Here is a 17406-nt window from a genome sequence, read left to right on the forward strand (position 1 = left end):
CTCTGCTGATGCCTGTGCTGTTAACTCCTCATGTATGCCAAGGAGTAGATGCCCATCACCCTGGGGCATCAGGACTCTCGGCAATGGCCATCCTGCCAGGTGGCCTTTGCTGCAGCTGGGTGGTGCCCGTGGGGAGGGCCCCTGGTCGGAGTGAGTGGCATCAGGGCAGATGACACACCATAAAGCATAGTATGTCATCTGTTGCTGGTGGTCCGTCGCCAGCAGTCTCTGAGTGAGCAAAGTCTAACTTCAATGCTAAGAAATATGACCCCAAATCGTTCCCCTCTCTGGCCACACCATGGGAGGAATGCCACCCCAAGGATGGCAGTGAAGCTTATTTGCCCCGGTACCTTGTATGTACGAGAGTTGATGGGGAATCTTCCATGTCCATGAAGCCTCAGTTTTTTGTGCAGCATTTGGAGGACAAGTTTGGGGAGGTGGAGGGCTTGTCCAAAATGTGCTCTGCATCAGTCTTAATAAAAACAGCGTCCTCTGCCCAGTCACAGGCATTACTCACTTGTGACAAGTTGGGGGATGTTTCTGTTACCATCACGTCCCATAAGAACTTAAATATGATCCAGGGTATTATATTCAACAGTGACCTTCTTTTGCAGCCTGACGACGAGCTGCGAGCCAATATAGAGTGGTGAGGAGTTCATTTCGTCTGGCGGATTCATCGGGGTCTGAGGGATAATCAGGTTGCCACCAGTGTCTTCATCTTGGCCTTCGAGTGTGACACATTGCCCAAGAAGGTCAAGGTGATGGTCTACCACTGCGACGTCAAGCCATATATACCTCCCACGATGTGGTGCTTTAAGTGCTGGAAGTTCGACCATATGTCTTCCCACTGTACTTCCAGCGTCACATGTCGAGATTGTGGGTGTCCATTACATCCCAATACTTCATGTGCCCCGTCTCCCATATGTGTCAACTGCGAAGAGCATGGTTCACCTTGCTAGCCGGACTGCAGGATTTTACAGAAAGAGAGGAAAATCATGGAATATAAGACACTGGACCGACTGACCTAGACTGATGCTAAGAGGAAATTTGAACGCATACATCCTGTGGCTATGACCTTCTCTTATGCTGCCACTATGAGAACAGTTATCGCCCCATCAGTTCCTCGCATTCCTGTCACCTCTCAGAACCAGAAGACTACACCTGCTCCCTTGATTTTTTTTTTCTTTTTTTGGAGGGGGGCACTGTTCTCCCTGTTACTCCCGCACCACCTACTTCGGGAGCAATGCTGCCCCCCCCCCCCCCCTACCATCAGTGATATCAGTCCCCACTTCTGAGCAGAAGTGTAAGTCTTCTTTGGCTCCTTTTGCTAGGAAGGGGTCCCTTGTGTCACTCCCTTCCCAGATTTCTGCTAGTGGGAAAGATGACACCCGCCAGCGGCTGACGAGCCCAAAAGCAGCTGATCATAGGGCTTCGCGCTCATCCTCAGTCCCAGAGGCTGAAATCCTCCCAGCCAGGGAAACCCAAGGAGCAGTGAGAGAAATCCAAAAAGAAGGTCCCCAAGACTAAGGGAATTGCGATGGCACCCACACCACCGCTACCTACAAGCTCTGTGGATGAGGTGGAGGTTCTGGTGTTCATTGAGGACTTAGATCTCGCCGGACCCTCAGACACGATGGATATAGACTGCTCAGGCAAAAAGTTGGAGGCAGCAGGTGACCTTGAGGTGTAAACTGCCTCATTGAATGTTCCATGCCTTTCCAGTCTCACGATGACATCACCCTCCAGTGGAATTGCAGCGGTTTTTTCCACTGTTTGAGCTATGACAATTGTTAGGCTTTTCACTTGCTTTCTGTTTTGACCTCCAGGAAACATGGTTCACGGCAATGCCATCCCTTGCCCTCTGCAGCTATGAGGGATATCACAGGAACTGTAGTGACTATAATTGAGTGTCAGGTGGCGTTTGCATTTATGTCCTAAACTCAGTCTGTCCTGAACCTGTGCCCCTTCAAACTCCTCTTGAAGCTGTGGCTGTCAGAATAAGGACAACGCAGGAAATAACTGTGTGCAATGTATTTCTTCCTCCAGGTGGTGCAGTATCCCTGAATGTAATAACTGCACTGATTGATCAACTCCCTAAACCTTTCCTACTTTTGGGAGATTTACACGCCCATAACCCCTTGGGGGGTAGCACTGTGCTTACTGGCCGAGGCAGAGATGTTGGAACTTTACTGTCTCAGTTCAACCTCTGCCTTTTAAATACTGGGGCCACCACACATTTCAGTGTGACTCATAGTAGTTATTCGGCCATTGATTTATCAATTTGCAGCCCAGGACTTCTCCCATCTATCCACTGGAGAACCCATGATGACCTTTGTGGTAGTGACCACTTGCCCATCTTCCTGTCATTGCCCCAGCGTCCCTCGCTCTTTAGGGTGCCCCCGGTGAAAGGCTGTCCCTTGGTGGTCGCCGGAAGTCATTGAAGCAATTAAGGAGCATCAGTGAGCTCTACAGTGGCACCTTTCCCTGGAGCACCTTACAGCCTTTAAATGGCTCTGTGTCTGCGTTCACCAACTTATCAAATGACGGAAGCAGGAGTGTTGGGAGAGATATGTCTCAACCATTGGGTGCCATACGTCACTTTCCCAAGTCTGGGCAAAGATGAAACATGTTTTCGGGTACCAGACCCCACAGGTCTTCCCGGTGCTAACATATATGGCGTGTTATCTACTGACGCAAACGCGATTTCCAAGCACTTTGCTGAGCACTATGCTCAAGCCTCTGCATTGGAGAATTGGAGAATTCCCCCTCCCCCTCCCCCCCCCTCTCCCCCTCCTTCACACTCTCAAACGGCGACCGGAAGGGAAAGTCCTCTTGTTCACTACACACCACAGTGAATCCAATAACGCCCCATTTACGGAGTGGAAGCTCCTCAGCGCCCTTGCACATTGCCCCGGCACAGCTCCTGGGCCAGATTGGATCCACAGTCAGATGATTAAACATCTGACTAAAAGCGATATCTCCTTGTCATCTTCAACCGGATCTGGTGTGATGGCGTCTTTCCATCGCAATGGTGAGAGAGCACCATCATTCCGGTGTTCAAATATGGTAAAAACCTGCTTGATGTGGAAAGCTATCGGCCCATCAACCTCACCAACATACTTCGTAAGCCGCTTGAACGTATGGTGTTGGGTTGGGTCCTGGAGTCACAAGGCCTACTGGCTCCATGTAAGGGCGGCTTCCGCCAGGGTCGCTCTACCACTGATAATCTTGTGTTCCTTGACTCTGCTATCCGAATAGCCTTTTCCAGACGCCAACATTAGGTTGCTGCCTCTTTAGATTTACGAAAAGCATATGACACAACCTGGTGATATCATATCCTTGGCACATTATATGAGTGGGGTCTCCGAGGCCTGCTCCCAATTTTTATCTAAAATTTCGTGTCACTTCATACTTTCCGTGTCCAAGTTGGTGTCATGGCTTCCTCACTTTCGTCAGCTTAAGCAGAAGTGCTGGCAGCACCTCAGTTCCCTCTGCAGCCTGAGCACCACCAACTGGGCTGCAGATCGCTCTATGCTGCTGCAGCTCTACAGAGCCCTTGTTCAATCCCACGTTGACATGGGAGTCTGGTTTATGGTTCGGCGGCTCCCTCAGCGTTGTGTTCACTTGACCCAGTGCACCACTGTGGCATTTGCTAACAGGAACTTTTTAGGATGAGTCCGGTGACCAGCGTCCTTGTGGAGGCTGGAGTCCCTCCATTGCAGGTTAGGTGTGCCCAACTGCTGGCCAGTTACATTGCACACATTCATTAGTTCTCCTGTGTACCTGAATCACCGCCACCTTTTCCCACCCACAGCAGTTCATCTCCCGCATCGGCGGCCAAGGTCTGGGCTTCTGCAGTTCGTGTCCGTCCCTTCTTTCCGAACTGGAGTCCTTGCCTTTACCACCTACACTTGAGGTCCATTCACGTACATCTCCATGCCGCAGCTTCGCCTGGACGTTTCACATGGCCCTAAGGACTCAGTTAACCCCGCGGCTCTCCGCTGCCACTTCCTCTCGATTCTTGACATGTACAGAGGTCATGAAGTGGTTTACACATACAGCTCAATGGCTGATGCTCATGTCGGCTTCGCGTATGTCCGTGGCGGACATATTGAACAGCATTACTTGCCTGCTGGCTGCAGTGTTTTCACTGCTGAGCTGGTGGCTATATCTCGTGCTCTTGAGCACATCCGTTCATGCCCTGGGGAGTCATTCCTTCTGTGTACTGACTCCTTGAGCACCCTAAAAGCTGTCGACTAGTGCTATCCTCGTAAGCCTTCCATCCAGGAGTCCATTTATGTGCCGGAACTGTCCAGTCATTTGGTGGTGTTTGTCTGGACCCCAGTTCACGTCGGAATCCCAGGTAACAAACTTGCCGACAGGCTGGCCAAACAGGCTACGCGGAAACCACTTATGGAGATCGGCTGAGTTCAGTACTATGCCGCTAAGTTTTGCGGCTTTGAGAGACGAAATGGCATAACCTCAGCACGTACAACAAACTGTGTACCATTAAGGAGACTACGAATGTGTAGCAGTCCTCCATGTGAGCCTCCGTGGTTTTCTGCCGGCTTCGCATTGGCGATGCTTGGGTGACACACAGCTACCTCCTGCCCCATGATGATCCAACTCAGTGTCGGTGCAGCGCCCGGCTGACAGGGGCCGGTATCTTGGTGAGTGTCCTTCTTTGGCTGCCCTGCGATGGATCTTCAGTTACCGAACTTGTTGCCATTAACTTTAGCAGACAACGCGTCATCAGCTAATTTGGTTTTACGTTTTATGCATGACGGTGGATTTTATCATTCTATATACAGCACATGTCCTTTATCCCTTTGTGTTCTCCACTCTAATGCTTTTAGGGTGGATGTTTTCATGTGTCGCAGAGTGGCTGGCTTTTCCTTTTTATATTCTTGTTGTCTGCCAGCTACGATCATCTGCTCTCTTGTTTTTACCCCTTCTACCTGTTTCTTGCTTCTCTCTGTGGTTTTCTTTTCCTGTTTTCTCCATAGTAGTGTTGGTTGTCTGTCTGTCGTTCTTTTGGCTCTTCCTTTCTCCTGCTTATTCCCCCCTGCCCCATTGTGTACTTATTTTACTAGGAACTAGGAACAAGGGACCGATGACCTCCCAGTTTGGACACCCCCCCCCCCCCCACACCTCGCCCCTGCCCCCTTTTAAGCCAACCAACCAATAAACTTACTAAGACAGGCAATGGATACTCCACTTAAAGACACTAATTTTTCAAAATCATCTGTTAAAGATATCACAGAAACAATTAGATCACTAACCCATACCATCTTTGTAATGAGTCGATGAGTCATGATGTATTGCCTGAAAGACTGAAATTGTTGCAGTACATGGAGTAGAGAAACTGTAAATAACAGCAGACCACTTTGGTAAATGATATGAGAGGAATAAGATTAAATTCTGAGTAGGGGAAACATTATGTATCATATGTTACGGATTCAGTGGTTGGCCCTGTGATGTTCTTTGTCGACGTAAATAATATACCTAGGACATTGGAGTACTCTTTAATCATTGTAATGTTGCTGACAACACAGTATATTGGTAAAATTACAAACACAGTTAGGAGAATAATGGAATGGGCTTACAACTGTTTCACAAATAACAGCTCTTGAGTTGTACAGAAACAACTATTATACAGCTGGAAACAGATCAAAATAACCTGTAGTTACCAGAAGTTGAGACAAGTGTGTGTACACTGAATGAAGCTTGATATGTTAAGTTCATGGACATCCAGATTAATCACAAAATGAGTGGCGAAGCTAACCAAAATGTCCGTTCTACTGAGATAACAAAAATGTCAGTTCTACTACTTTGTACTTAGAAATCTCTGTGTTGACTTGCAGACAGGCTTGCTAGGCAACTCTCACTCGTCGCTTTCTTGTGACCTAGTTTCTGGAAGCATTACAGTTGAAGGTATCTATTCTATAGATGTGTGTGATAAGAAGGTTGAGCAATGTTGATGACAAAGTACCTTGCAAACATCTTTTCAGGGACCCCAGGGTTTTCACTTACATGGCAATATGCTTACTCCCTAATGGTATTTGTAGTTAGTAACGAGTGAAGTTTAATAGGACTGCGCAATTCACGGTCACAGTACTACATAGGTTGGAACTTAAATAGTGGCAACACTGCTGTGGAGACACTATGCAATGGAATCTACTATTATTGCTGATAGCATACATTGTTGACATACCTACGTTACCTCCAGGCAAATGGACTCGCCCATCCCACAATCGAGGGAAACACAGTCACTTGTGAGCGAGCAGTCTAACGTAACGATGTCACTATTTTTTTGAAACAAGACCAACGGAGTCGGAACAAGATTGAATGTGCCAGAGGTTGTACAGCATGACAGTGTCATCAAGGTCTTAGTCGTGCAGGGAATTGGCATTGTCATACAGGACAGTGGCACATTGGGTAAAAGCCTTCAACGAAGGCTGGCATACTGTGGCAGACATGCATCAGGCAGGTCATCCTAGCATGCCTGAAGTAGCAGTGCATGCTGTTGCCGCGTTAGTGGGCAGTGATCGATGCCATATGATTTGTGAGCTCACCCACAAAACCGGATTAGCGCAAACGACTGTGCTTTGCATCCTGAGGGAACACCTGGGCATGCGAAAAATTGAATCACAATGGGTTCCACATGACTTGACGGAAATGCAGAAATGGATGCGTTACGACGCTGCTCATACGCACTTGGAGCACTATGAGCGTGAAGGAGAGGCTTTCTTACACCATGTGGTAACACTGGATGACACATCGGCCACATTGTACTAGCCAAAACTGAAACGCCAGTCCAACGAATGGCGTCATATGGGTAGCCGCGAAAGTCAAAAGTGCATCAGAGCTCCAGTATGGTAAAAGTTATGGTAATTCTCATGTACGACTGTGATGGTGTTATCCTAATGCATTACGTTCCTCCACGGCAGAACGTCAGTGCTTAGTATTACTGTTCGTTTTTGGAGCATCACCTGGGCCAGCTTTGCGAAAGAAGCGGTGACGCTTTCCGCACAACAATGCGCGAGTGCATAAGTGCAAGCTGCAGCTGCTCTGTTTGGTTGATGGGACTGGGAAGTACTGTACCATCCACCATACTCCCCAGACTTAGTCCTTGTGACTTTGATTTGATTCCGCAGATGAAGGAACCACTTTGTGGTATTCGCTTCAGAACTGTTCCAGAGATTCGAGAGGCAGTAGACTGCTTCATTCGCACCATCAACAGAACAGGCTCTGCTAACGGTATACTATGCCTTCCACATTGCTGGCAACAGGTTTAACACAAGCTGGTGAGTACTTTGAAGGACAGTAACAGGTACAAACATGTATGAAGGACAGTAACAGGTGCAAACTTGTAACTCTTTTTGTCTCAGTTGTGAATAAATAGTTGCCACAACTTAAGTTCCAACCCTCGTAGAAATAAGTAAAAAATTACCTAATATACAATATTGGACTCCTGTAAAGTTGGAAGTAATTTCTTCAATTATCAGTGTGAATAGATTAGTGTGTGTCATAATTTATTGTTAGTAGAGTTTACTGAAGTAGCAAGCTGTAATTATCTCTGCCTGTTGATGTATAACTTGCCTTTTTCCATGAATCTGAAGGTCCTGTGTCATAATGGATTTGTAGAACAAGATGTGTGAATCTTTACTTCCCACAGTCCTTTACAACAATTACATAGGTCTACATGGAGATTTGCCATTCTGATCAGCTGGCAACACTAGCCATTCGTAGCATAGAGAGCAAATGCTACCTGGTTCATTTCAGTGCCATATCCTGCAGTGAAATACCATTGCTCACCAGTGCTACTAATCTGTGTAATGCATTAGTATTCCACTACACAGCAGATTATTTCCTGCTGTCCAGCACTTAGTGTTGAACTGATGATTGTTATTCTGATCTGTTGATGTATGGACACATTCAGGCTACTCAAGAAATACAGTTTAGTAAAAATTGGTTTTGTTTGCTGTTAGGTGTGTGTGTGTGTGTGTGTGTGTGTGTGTGTGTGTGTGTTGATATATGCAGTCTTTAATGTGTGTAACAGAGAATAGTATTTGTTATAATTAGCTGGTTGAGATATCAAGAAATTTGATGTCCTGCATGCTACATGGGTCAGCAGTTAAAAATCGTACAGTATGCCGTGAAACAGTATATTTACATCAGTTACTTTTTTAATTGAAATTTTGTATGTCTAATGTACAATTATTCTATTAATTGATTGATTGAAATGTGAGATGTATTCGTTTTAAACAGAGAAATCTGTGTTACTGAATGAGCATTTGGCCTATCATTGCATTTTGATTGTATAGTTTGTTTAAGACACAGTGAAAATTTTAAATCTTTGTTTCTTGTTTCAGTGTCGATAACAGTGACTACATGAGAAATGGTGATTTTGTTCCTACTCGGCTACAAGCTCAGCAGGATGCAGTGAACCTTGTATGCCATTCAAAAATCAGATCAAATCCAGAGAACAATGTTGGTCTGCTTACTTTAGCAAAGTAAGATATGTTACTGTTAAGTGCTGCAACACATTTTGGGGATAAGGATAATAGATTAAGATGAAGGGGATGATCAAAAGTGCTTCTGAATGAAATTGGCCACAGTAATAGATAGCAACATAGTGGTAAGAAAATTAAGCAAATAAAATGTAAACCAGCTGCTTTTACCTGCTGAATTCCAAAATCTTATTGAAGCAGACCAGTTGACAAAATTTTGGTTCACAAACTTTACAGAAATTCTGATTTCCTAGACAGGCCCAGTCCTTTTCTTGGGCAGGAAATAGGATTTACCTAAACATTGGTGGACCATACCAAAATCAACCAAGAGGAACATGGTGTTTCAAATTCTTTCCATCAAATGTCTAGGGAGACTGCAGTTGTGTGTGTGTGTGTGTGTGTGTGTGTGTGTGTGTGTGTGTGTGTGTGTGTGTTGTCTACTTTTTACAAACCCTTTGCATGAAAGCTAAATTTCCAATGGCCTTTTTGTTGTACTGTTCTGCGATTCAGCATCTCCGCTCTGTGGTTAGTAGGAACTATCCTTTTCATTACATTTTTAAACTCCATCCTGGATTTTCCATTGTTTGGAAAATTTACATTGATGGAAATGAACGTGTGCAACCTATCTTTCCCAAAGAAAATGGACGCATTGAGTTTCCTGGTGTAGTAGTACCAGCAGAGATATTGAGAAGATTGTTTTTAAAAAACACCAGAACGTATTACAAAGGGAAACAAAAAGACATTCCATGTCCTGAAGTAGAATCAGAATGCCAAGTCAGAGACCATAAGGATCCTGAGGAAGAATCTGACCAGCCAGATGTTCCAGAACCAAAGAAGAAGAGGCAAAAATGCTTTTTGTGAATGATCATGAACCTCTTGAGATATAAGTACGTTAGAAGTAAAAAATAAAATCCTTTGGTCACCCTAAAACGTGGGGATCTCGGTAATCTTCCGGAACCCAAAATTTTAGACGATTTTGGGCCCATTAATGCCTTCAGAATAAAACTTTCTTCTAAAATATGCTATAACACAGAGTAAAAATAATCTTAAAAAACGCTGGCTCTGCAACAAATGCAATTTTTTGTGCACTTCAGTGTGCTGTAGGTGTGAAGCAGTTAACCACCTAATGTGTAATGTTAACTTAAAAGTCTGTGCCACTTGACAAAGGGCATTTTAAGAGTAATATATAAACAGAATTTGTTTCTTAAATATGTCTGCATCTACATACATACTCCGCAAGCCACCATATGATATGTGGTGGAGTGCACCCTGTACCACTTCTAGACATTTCATTTCCTGTTCCACTTATAAATTGAATGAGGGAAACACATCTATTCGCTTCCATTTGAGTCCTTATTTCTCATACCTAATCTTCGTGGTTCTTACACGAAATGTGAATTGGCGGGAGTAGAATCGTTCTGCAGTTAGATTCAAATGTTGATTCTCTAAATTTTCTCAGTAGTATCCCTCGAAAAGAACATCATTTTTTTCCCCTAGGGTTTCCCATTTGAGTTCCCGAAGCATCTCGATGATATTCGCATGTTGTTCAAAACTGCCAGTAACAAATCTAATAACCTGCCCTTGAATTGCTTCGATGTCTTCCTTGGTATGGATCCCAGACACTTGAGCAGTATTCAATAATAGGACAGTTAAGTGGTCTCCTTTACAGAACAACAACACTTCCCACAATTCTCTCAATAAACCAAAGTCAACCATCCATGTTCCTTACCACAATTCTCACTTTGCTTTGACCATTTCATGTCACTTTGCAGTGTTACACTCAACTATTTAAACAACATGACTGTATCAAGCAGGATGTTACTAATACTCTATCTGAACATTATGGGTTTGTTTTTCGTATTCATGTGCATTAACTTTCATTTTTCTACATTTAGATCTAGTTTCCAACATACTGGGTTCTGTTACATAAGAAGTCTTTGAGCCACTCACATATCTGGGAACCTATTCCATATGGTATTAACCTTTGTTAACAGTACGCAATGGGGCGCTATGTTGATTGCTTTCTGGAAACATGGAATCTACCTGTTGCCCTCTGTGTAGAATTCGTGGTATATCATATGAGAAAAGGGCAAACTGAGTTTTGTGCTAGCAATTCTTTCTAAAACCATGCTGATTTGTGGACGTATCCTTCATGGTCTTCAGAAAGTTTATTATATTCGAACTGAAAATATGTTGAAGGATTCTGCAGCAAAGTGATATCGAGGATATTGATCTGTAATTTTGCACATCTGTTCTTTTACCCTTCTTATATAGAGAAGTCACCTGTGCTTTTTGTCCCAGACGTTTGGGACTTTGTGCTGGGTGAGAGATTCACGATGAATGCAAGCTAGATATGGCCAGTGCTGTAGAGTACTCTTTGTGAAACTGAATTGGGGTTCCGTCCAGGCCTCGTGATTTTTCTCAACTTTTTCAGTTGTTTCTCTATGGTAGGGATGCTTATTACTATGTCATCCATACAGGAATCAGTTGCAAGGTCAAATGATGGTATGTTTGTATGATTCTCCTGCGTGAATGATTTATTAAGCATGAAATTTAAAACTCATGCTTCCATTTTGCTGTGACACCAGACTGGTCAAAGAGCGACTGGATGGAAATCTTAGACTCATTTAGCTATTTTACATATGACCAGATTTACCATAGGTTCTAAGCCAGATTGTTTGCATGACAGTGGTAGTTGTAAGCTTCATGCACATATATTATCACAAATTGCATGAATCTCTACTGACATTTGTGTGTCAGAATTTGCCCATTATCTTTTGAACCAAGAGTGCAACAGTGTTAGTTTCCTCAGTATTTTCCAAATTTCGTTGTTAAACCATAGTGGGTATTTTCTGTCCTTAATCCACATACTAGACAATTAAATGATTAATGGAAAATCTCATATAAGATGTGAAACAAATACTAACAAAGAGATAGAGGGGCTGGCCAGTACTTACCTCAGCTCAGTACAGCCGATAGATACACATAAAACAGAACTGAAAATTTACATTCCTAGCTTTCGGAACTTTGTTCCTTCATCAGGGAGGAGAGAGGGGAAAAAAGGGAAGAAGGGAAAGTGGATTCAGTTACTCACAACCCAGGTTATGAAGCAACAGGGAAAGGTAAACAGGGAGGGTAGCAAGGATGGAGGCATGGTTGTCAGAGGGAAGCCAAAGATATTCTACTGTAAGTACTGTGCCAGCTTCAAACCAAAGAGGATGCATACAGAAGTAAAGTATAAAGATAAACACAACTATGTAGGATGAAAAGATGCGTGAATGGCTAAAGAGGAAAGGGAAAGAGGAGAAGACTGAAGAGTGAATGGGAGTGAGGTTGTTTAACGTAGGTTCAGTCCAGGGGGATGGCGGGATGAAAGGATGTGTTGGAGTGCAAGTTCCCATCTCCGCAGTTCAGAGGGACTGGTGTTGGGTGGGAGAAGCCAAATGGCACATACGGTGTAGCAGGTTCCTAGGTCCCTAGAATTATGCTGGAGGGCATGCTCCGCTACTGGGTATTGGGCATCTCCTAGGCGGACAGTTCGTCTGTGTCCGTTCATTCGCTCAGCCAGTTTGGTTGTTGTCATGCCGATGTAAAAGGCTGTGCAGTGCAGGCACGTCAGTTGATAAATGACATGTGTAGTTTCACACGTAGCCCTGCCTTGAATTGTGTATGTTTTACCAGTAGCGGGGCTGGAGTAGGTGGTTGTGGGCGGATGCATGGGGCAGGTTTTGCAGCGGGGTCGGTTACAGGGGTAGGAACCGCTGGGTAGAGAAGGTAGTCTGGGAATATTGTAGGGTTTAACAAGGATGTTACGGAGGTTAGGGGGGCGACGAAAGGCAACTCTGGGTGGTGTGGGGAGAATTTTGTCAAGGGATGATCTCATTTCAGGGGTTGACTTGAGAAAGTCATATCCCTGGCGGAGTAATTTGTTGATGTTTTCGAGGCCAGGATAATATTGGGTGACAAGGGGGATGCTTCTGTGTGGTCTGGGGGTAGGAACATTGTTGTTGGACGGGGAGAAATGTATTGCTCGGGAAATCTGTTTGTGGACAAGGTCTGCAGGATAGTTGCGGGAGAGGAAAGCACTGGTCAGGTTATTGGTGTAGTTGTTGAGGGATTCGTCACTGGAGCAGATACGTTTGCCACGAATACCTAGGCTGTAGGGAAGGGAGCGTTTGATGTGGAAAGGATGGCAGCTATCAAAGTGAAGGTACTGTTGTTTGTTTGTGGGTTTGATATGGACAGAGGTGTGGATGTGAGCTTCAACAAGATGAAGGTCAACATCCAGGAAGGTGGCTTGGGTTTTGGAGAAGGACCAGGTGAAATTCAGATTCGAAAAGGAGTTGAGGTTATGGAGGAAATTAAGGAGTGTTTCTTCACCATGAGTCCAGACCACAAAGATGTCATCTATAAACCTATACCAGGCCAGGGGAAGCAGCTGTTGGGTCTTCAGGAAAGCCTCCTCCATGTGGCCCATGAAGAGGTTGGCATAGGAGGGAGCCATCCTGGTTCCCATGGCCGTTCCCCTGATTTGTTTGTAGGTCTGGCCTTCAAAAGTGAAGTAATTATGGGTGAGGATGAAGTTGGTAAGTGTGATAAGGAACGAGGTTTTTGGAAGATCTTCGGGTGGGCGTTGGGAGAGGTAGTGCTCAAGGGCAGAGAGACCATGGGTATGTGGGATGTTTGTGTAAAGGGATGTAGCATCTATGGTGACAAGAAAGGTTTCAGGTGGGAGAGGAGTGGGAATGGATTTGAGGCGTTCTAGGAAGTGGTTTGTGTCTTTGATGTAGGATGGGAGTCTGCGGGTGATAGGTTGTAGGTGCTGGTCTACCAGAGCTGAGATACGTTCGGTTGGGGATTTGAAGCCTGCTACAATGGGACGGCCAGGATGGTTCTCTTTGTGGATTTTGGGTAATAGGTAGAAGGTAGGGGTACGTGGCTCAGGTGGAGTGAGTAAGTCTATGGAAGCCGTTGTGAGGCCTTGTGAGGGACCTTGGATTTTTAGGATTTTTTGCGGCTCAGTCTGGATGGAGGGAATGGGATCCTGGGTAACAGCTTTGTAGGTTGAGGTGTCAGAGAGTTGACGCAGTCCTTCTGCCACATACTCCACACGGTCAAGTACGACAGTTGTGGAGCCTTTATCCGCCGGGAGGATGACAATAGAGTGGTCTATTTTCAGCTCTTTAATGGCACGGGATTCAGCTGGGGTGATGTTGGGGGTTGTCGGGATGTTCTTCAAGAAGGACTGGGAGGCAACACTGGATGTGAGGAATTCATCCTAGAAGCCAGCTGCAAACTTGAGTTCCATGCCACACAACACCTGAAAAAACTATCCACAGTGCTAGTGCAACACCTAAGAAGTGGGGTTCCGCTCCCTATTCCTCACAAACACCAACCACAACAGAACCTTCAACAAACGCCCCTCATAGCCAACAAACCTAGCCTAGCCACCCTACTCAATCTCCCCATCCCAGCACATACCCCACACAGACCAAATCTCAACTATAACCACAGTCAAATGCCACATATCATCAGTCCCAATTCAGTCCTAAACCTCTCATCCAGATACCTCTCTCCTCCAGAGACATCTGTTCTATCAAAAGGCTTAACCTTTAGCCCCACACCTAAATTCAACCACACTGCCCTGGTTAAAGATCTCCTCTCATTCACCCGGAACCTCAACTGGAAATATCACTTCACTACCCAAACACAGCCTCCAAGTACTAGACCCAGTGTTGAACCCTGTCTAGAACAGTTTCGACTGCCTTCTCAAAGGGATCCTCCTCCCCTCCCCCAAAACCATCCCTTGCAGACATTTCAGGAATTCCTCACATCCAGTGTTGCCTCCCAGTCCTTCTTGAAGAACATCCCGACAACCCCCAACATCACCCCAGCTGAATCCCGTGCCATTAAAGAGCTGAAAATAGACCACTCTATTGTCATCCTCCCGGCGGATAAAGGCTCCACAACTGTCGTACTTGACCGTGTGGAGTATGTGGCAGAAGGACTGCGTCAACTCTCTGACACCTCAACCTACAAAGCTGTTACCCAGGATCCCATTCCCTCCATCCAGACTGAGCTGCAAAAAATCCTAAAAATCCAAGAAATCCACAAAGAGAACCATCCTGGCCGTCCCATTGTAGCAGGCTTCAAATCCCCAACCGAACGTATCTCAGCTCTGGTAGACCAGCACCTACAACCTATCACCCGCAGACTCCCATCCTACATCAAAGACACAAACCACTTCCTAGAACGCCTCAAATCCATTCCCACTCCTCTCCCACCTGAAACCTTTCTTGTCACCATAGATGCTACATCCCTTTACACAAACATCCCACATACCCATGGTCTCTCTGCCCTTGAGCACTACCTCTCCCAACGCCCACCCGAAGATCTTCCAAAAACCTCATTCCTTATCACACTTACCAACTTCATCCTCACCCATAATTACTTCACTTTTGAAGGCCAGACCTACAAACAAATCAGGGGAACGGCCATGGGAACCAGGATGGCTCCCTCCTATGCCAACCTCTTCATGGGCCGCATGGAGGAGGCTTTCCTGAAGACCCAACAGCTGCTTCCCCTGGCCTGGTATAGGTTTATAGATGACATCTTTGTGGTCTGGACTCATGGTGAAGAAACACTCCTTAATTTCCTCCATAACCTCAACTCCTTTTCGAATCTGAATTTCACCTGGTCCTTCTCCAAAACCCAAGCCACCTTCCTGGATGTTGACCTTCATCTTGTTGAAGCTCACATCCACACCTCTGTCCATATCAAACCCACAAACAAACAACAGTACCTTCACTTTGATAGCTGCCATCCTTTCCACATCAAACGCTCCCTTCCCTACAGCCTAGGTATTCGTGGCAAACGTATCTGCTCCAGTGACGAATCCCTCAACAACTACACCAATAACCTGACCAGTGCTTTCCTCTCCCGCAACTATCCTGCAGACCTTGTCCACAAACAGATTTCCCGAGCAATACATTTCTCCCCGTCCAACAACAATGTTCCTACCCCCAGACCACACAGAAGCATCCCCCTTGTCACCCAATATTATCCTGGCCTCGAAAACATCAACAAATTACTCCGCCAGGGATATGACTTTCTCAAGTCAACCCCTGAAATGAGATCATCCCTTGACAAAATTCTCCCCACACCACCCAGAGTTGCCTTTCGTCGCCCCCCTAACCTCCGTAACATCCTTGTTAAACCCTACAATATTCCCAGACTACCTTCTCTACCCAGCGGTTCCTACCCCTGTAACCGACCCCGCTGCAAAACCTGCCCCATGCATCCGCCCACAACCACCTACTCCAGCCCCGCTACTGGTAAAACATACACAATTCAAGGCAGGGCTACGTGTGAAACTACACATGTCATTTATCAACTGACGTGCCTGCACTGCACAGCCTTTTACATCGGCATGACAACAACCAAACTGGCTGAGCGAATGAACGGACACAGACGAACTGTCCGCCTAGGAGATGCCCAATACCCAGTAGCGGAGCATGCCCTCCAGCATAATTCTAGGGACCTAGGAACCTGCTACACCGTATGTGCCATTTGGCTTCTCCCACCCAACACCAGTCCCTCTGAACTGCGGAGATGGGAACTTGCACTCCAACACATCCTTTCATCCCGCCATCCCCCTGGACTGAACCTACGTTAAACAACCTCACTCCCATTCACTCTTCAGTCTTCTCCTCTTTCCCTTTCCTCTTTAGCCATTCACGCATCTTTTCATCCTACATAGTTGTGTTTATCTTTATACTTTACTTCTGTATGCATCCTCTTTGGTTTGAAGCTGGCACAGTACTTACAGTAGAATATCTTTGGCTTCCCTCTGACAACCATGCCTCCATCCTTGCTACCCTCCCTGTTTACCTTTCCCTGTTGCTTCATAACCTGGGTTGTGAGTAACTGAATCCACTTTCCCTTCTTCCCTTTTTTCCCCTCTCTCCTCCCTGATGAAGGAACAAAGTTCCGAAAGCTAGGAATGTAAATTTTCAGTTCTGTTTTATGTGTATCTATCGGCTGTACTGAGCTGAGGTAAGTACTGGCCAGCCCCTCTATCTCTTTGTTAATACTAGACAATTAGTTTTCCAGACTGTGATTAACAATCTGTTTAAACTTTGCCCATAATTCCTGCACATCCATCTTACTGTAACTAAGTGATGTCAGTTCACTGTCTATCTGAGATGTTTAACAACTGCTTATCTGCTCTTTCTAGTAGAAACATCTTCTAGACTTCTTGACTGATTTATTCCCTTTTGTAACCATAGTTGTTACAACAATGTTATGACGACTTATCAACAGTGTCAGTAGACAGATGGGGATAAGGTCCGGCCTGTTTGTAGCTAGAATGTCTTAAGATATTTCCATTACGTTTGGGCTGTCAAACTAGCTGCTCAAGATGCGTTTTTGGAAAACATGTTCATAAGTACTTTGCAAGACTGGCTGTCTGCATCACCAGCAATGAATCAATCGACACCCCATTCTATACTTGCGGGTTAAAGTTATCTATAACTAGTGTTGCAGGATTTGCATATTTACATACTACTGACCATAGACTTTCTTTGAACGACTGTAGAACTGCCGCTGTGGAATGGGTTGGCCAGTAAAAACATCCAACAGTTAATTTGATTCCTACGTGATCTGCAACTTGACTGTTGTTTGTTGTGGTCTTCAGTCCTGAGACTGGTTTGATGCAGCTCTCCATGCTACTCTATCCTGTGCAAGCTTTTTCATCTCCCAGTACCTACTGCAACCTACATCCTTCTGAATCTGTTTAGTGTATTCATCTCTTGGTCTCCCTCTACGATTTTTACCCTCCACGCTGCCCTCCAATACTAAATTGGACTTGACTGTTACGCTCAAATTTGAGCTC

The 17406-nt window shown here is 45.4% G+C and overlaps 1 protein-coding gene across 1 annotated transcript in view; it reads left to right on the forward strand.

Moving 5' to 3' along the window:
* Window positions 1-17406, forward strand: part of LOC124621870 (26S proteasome non-ATPase regulatory subunit 4) — an 89751-nt gene that overhangs the window by 18917 nt on the left and 53428 nt on the right. The window contains exon 2 of the mRNA XM_047147333.1: window positions 8376-8516. Coding sequence (XP_047003289.1) covers window positions 8376-8516 — 141 coding nt within the window. The remainder of the gene's footprint in view (window positions 1-8375; window positions 8517-17406) is intronic.

This window comes from Schistocerca americana, chromosome 7 (assembly GCF_021461395.2).
Source record: "Schistocerca americana isolate TAMUIC-IGC-003095 chromosome 7, iqSchAmer2.1, whole genome shotgun sequence".
NCBI classification, from domain to species: Eukaryota; Metazoa; Arthropoda; class Insecta; order Orthoptera; family Acrididae; genus Schistocerca; species Schistocerca americana.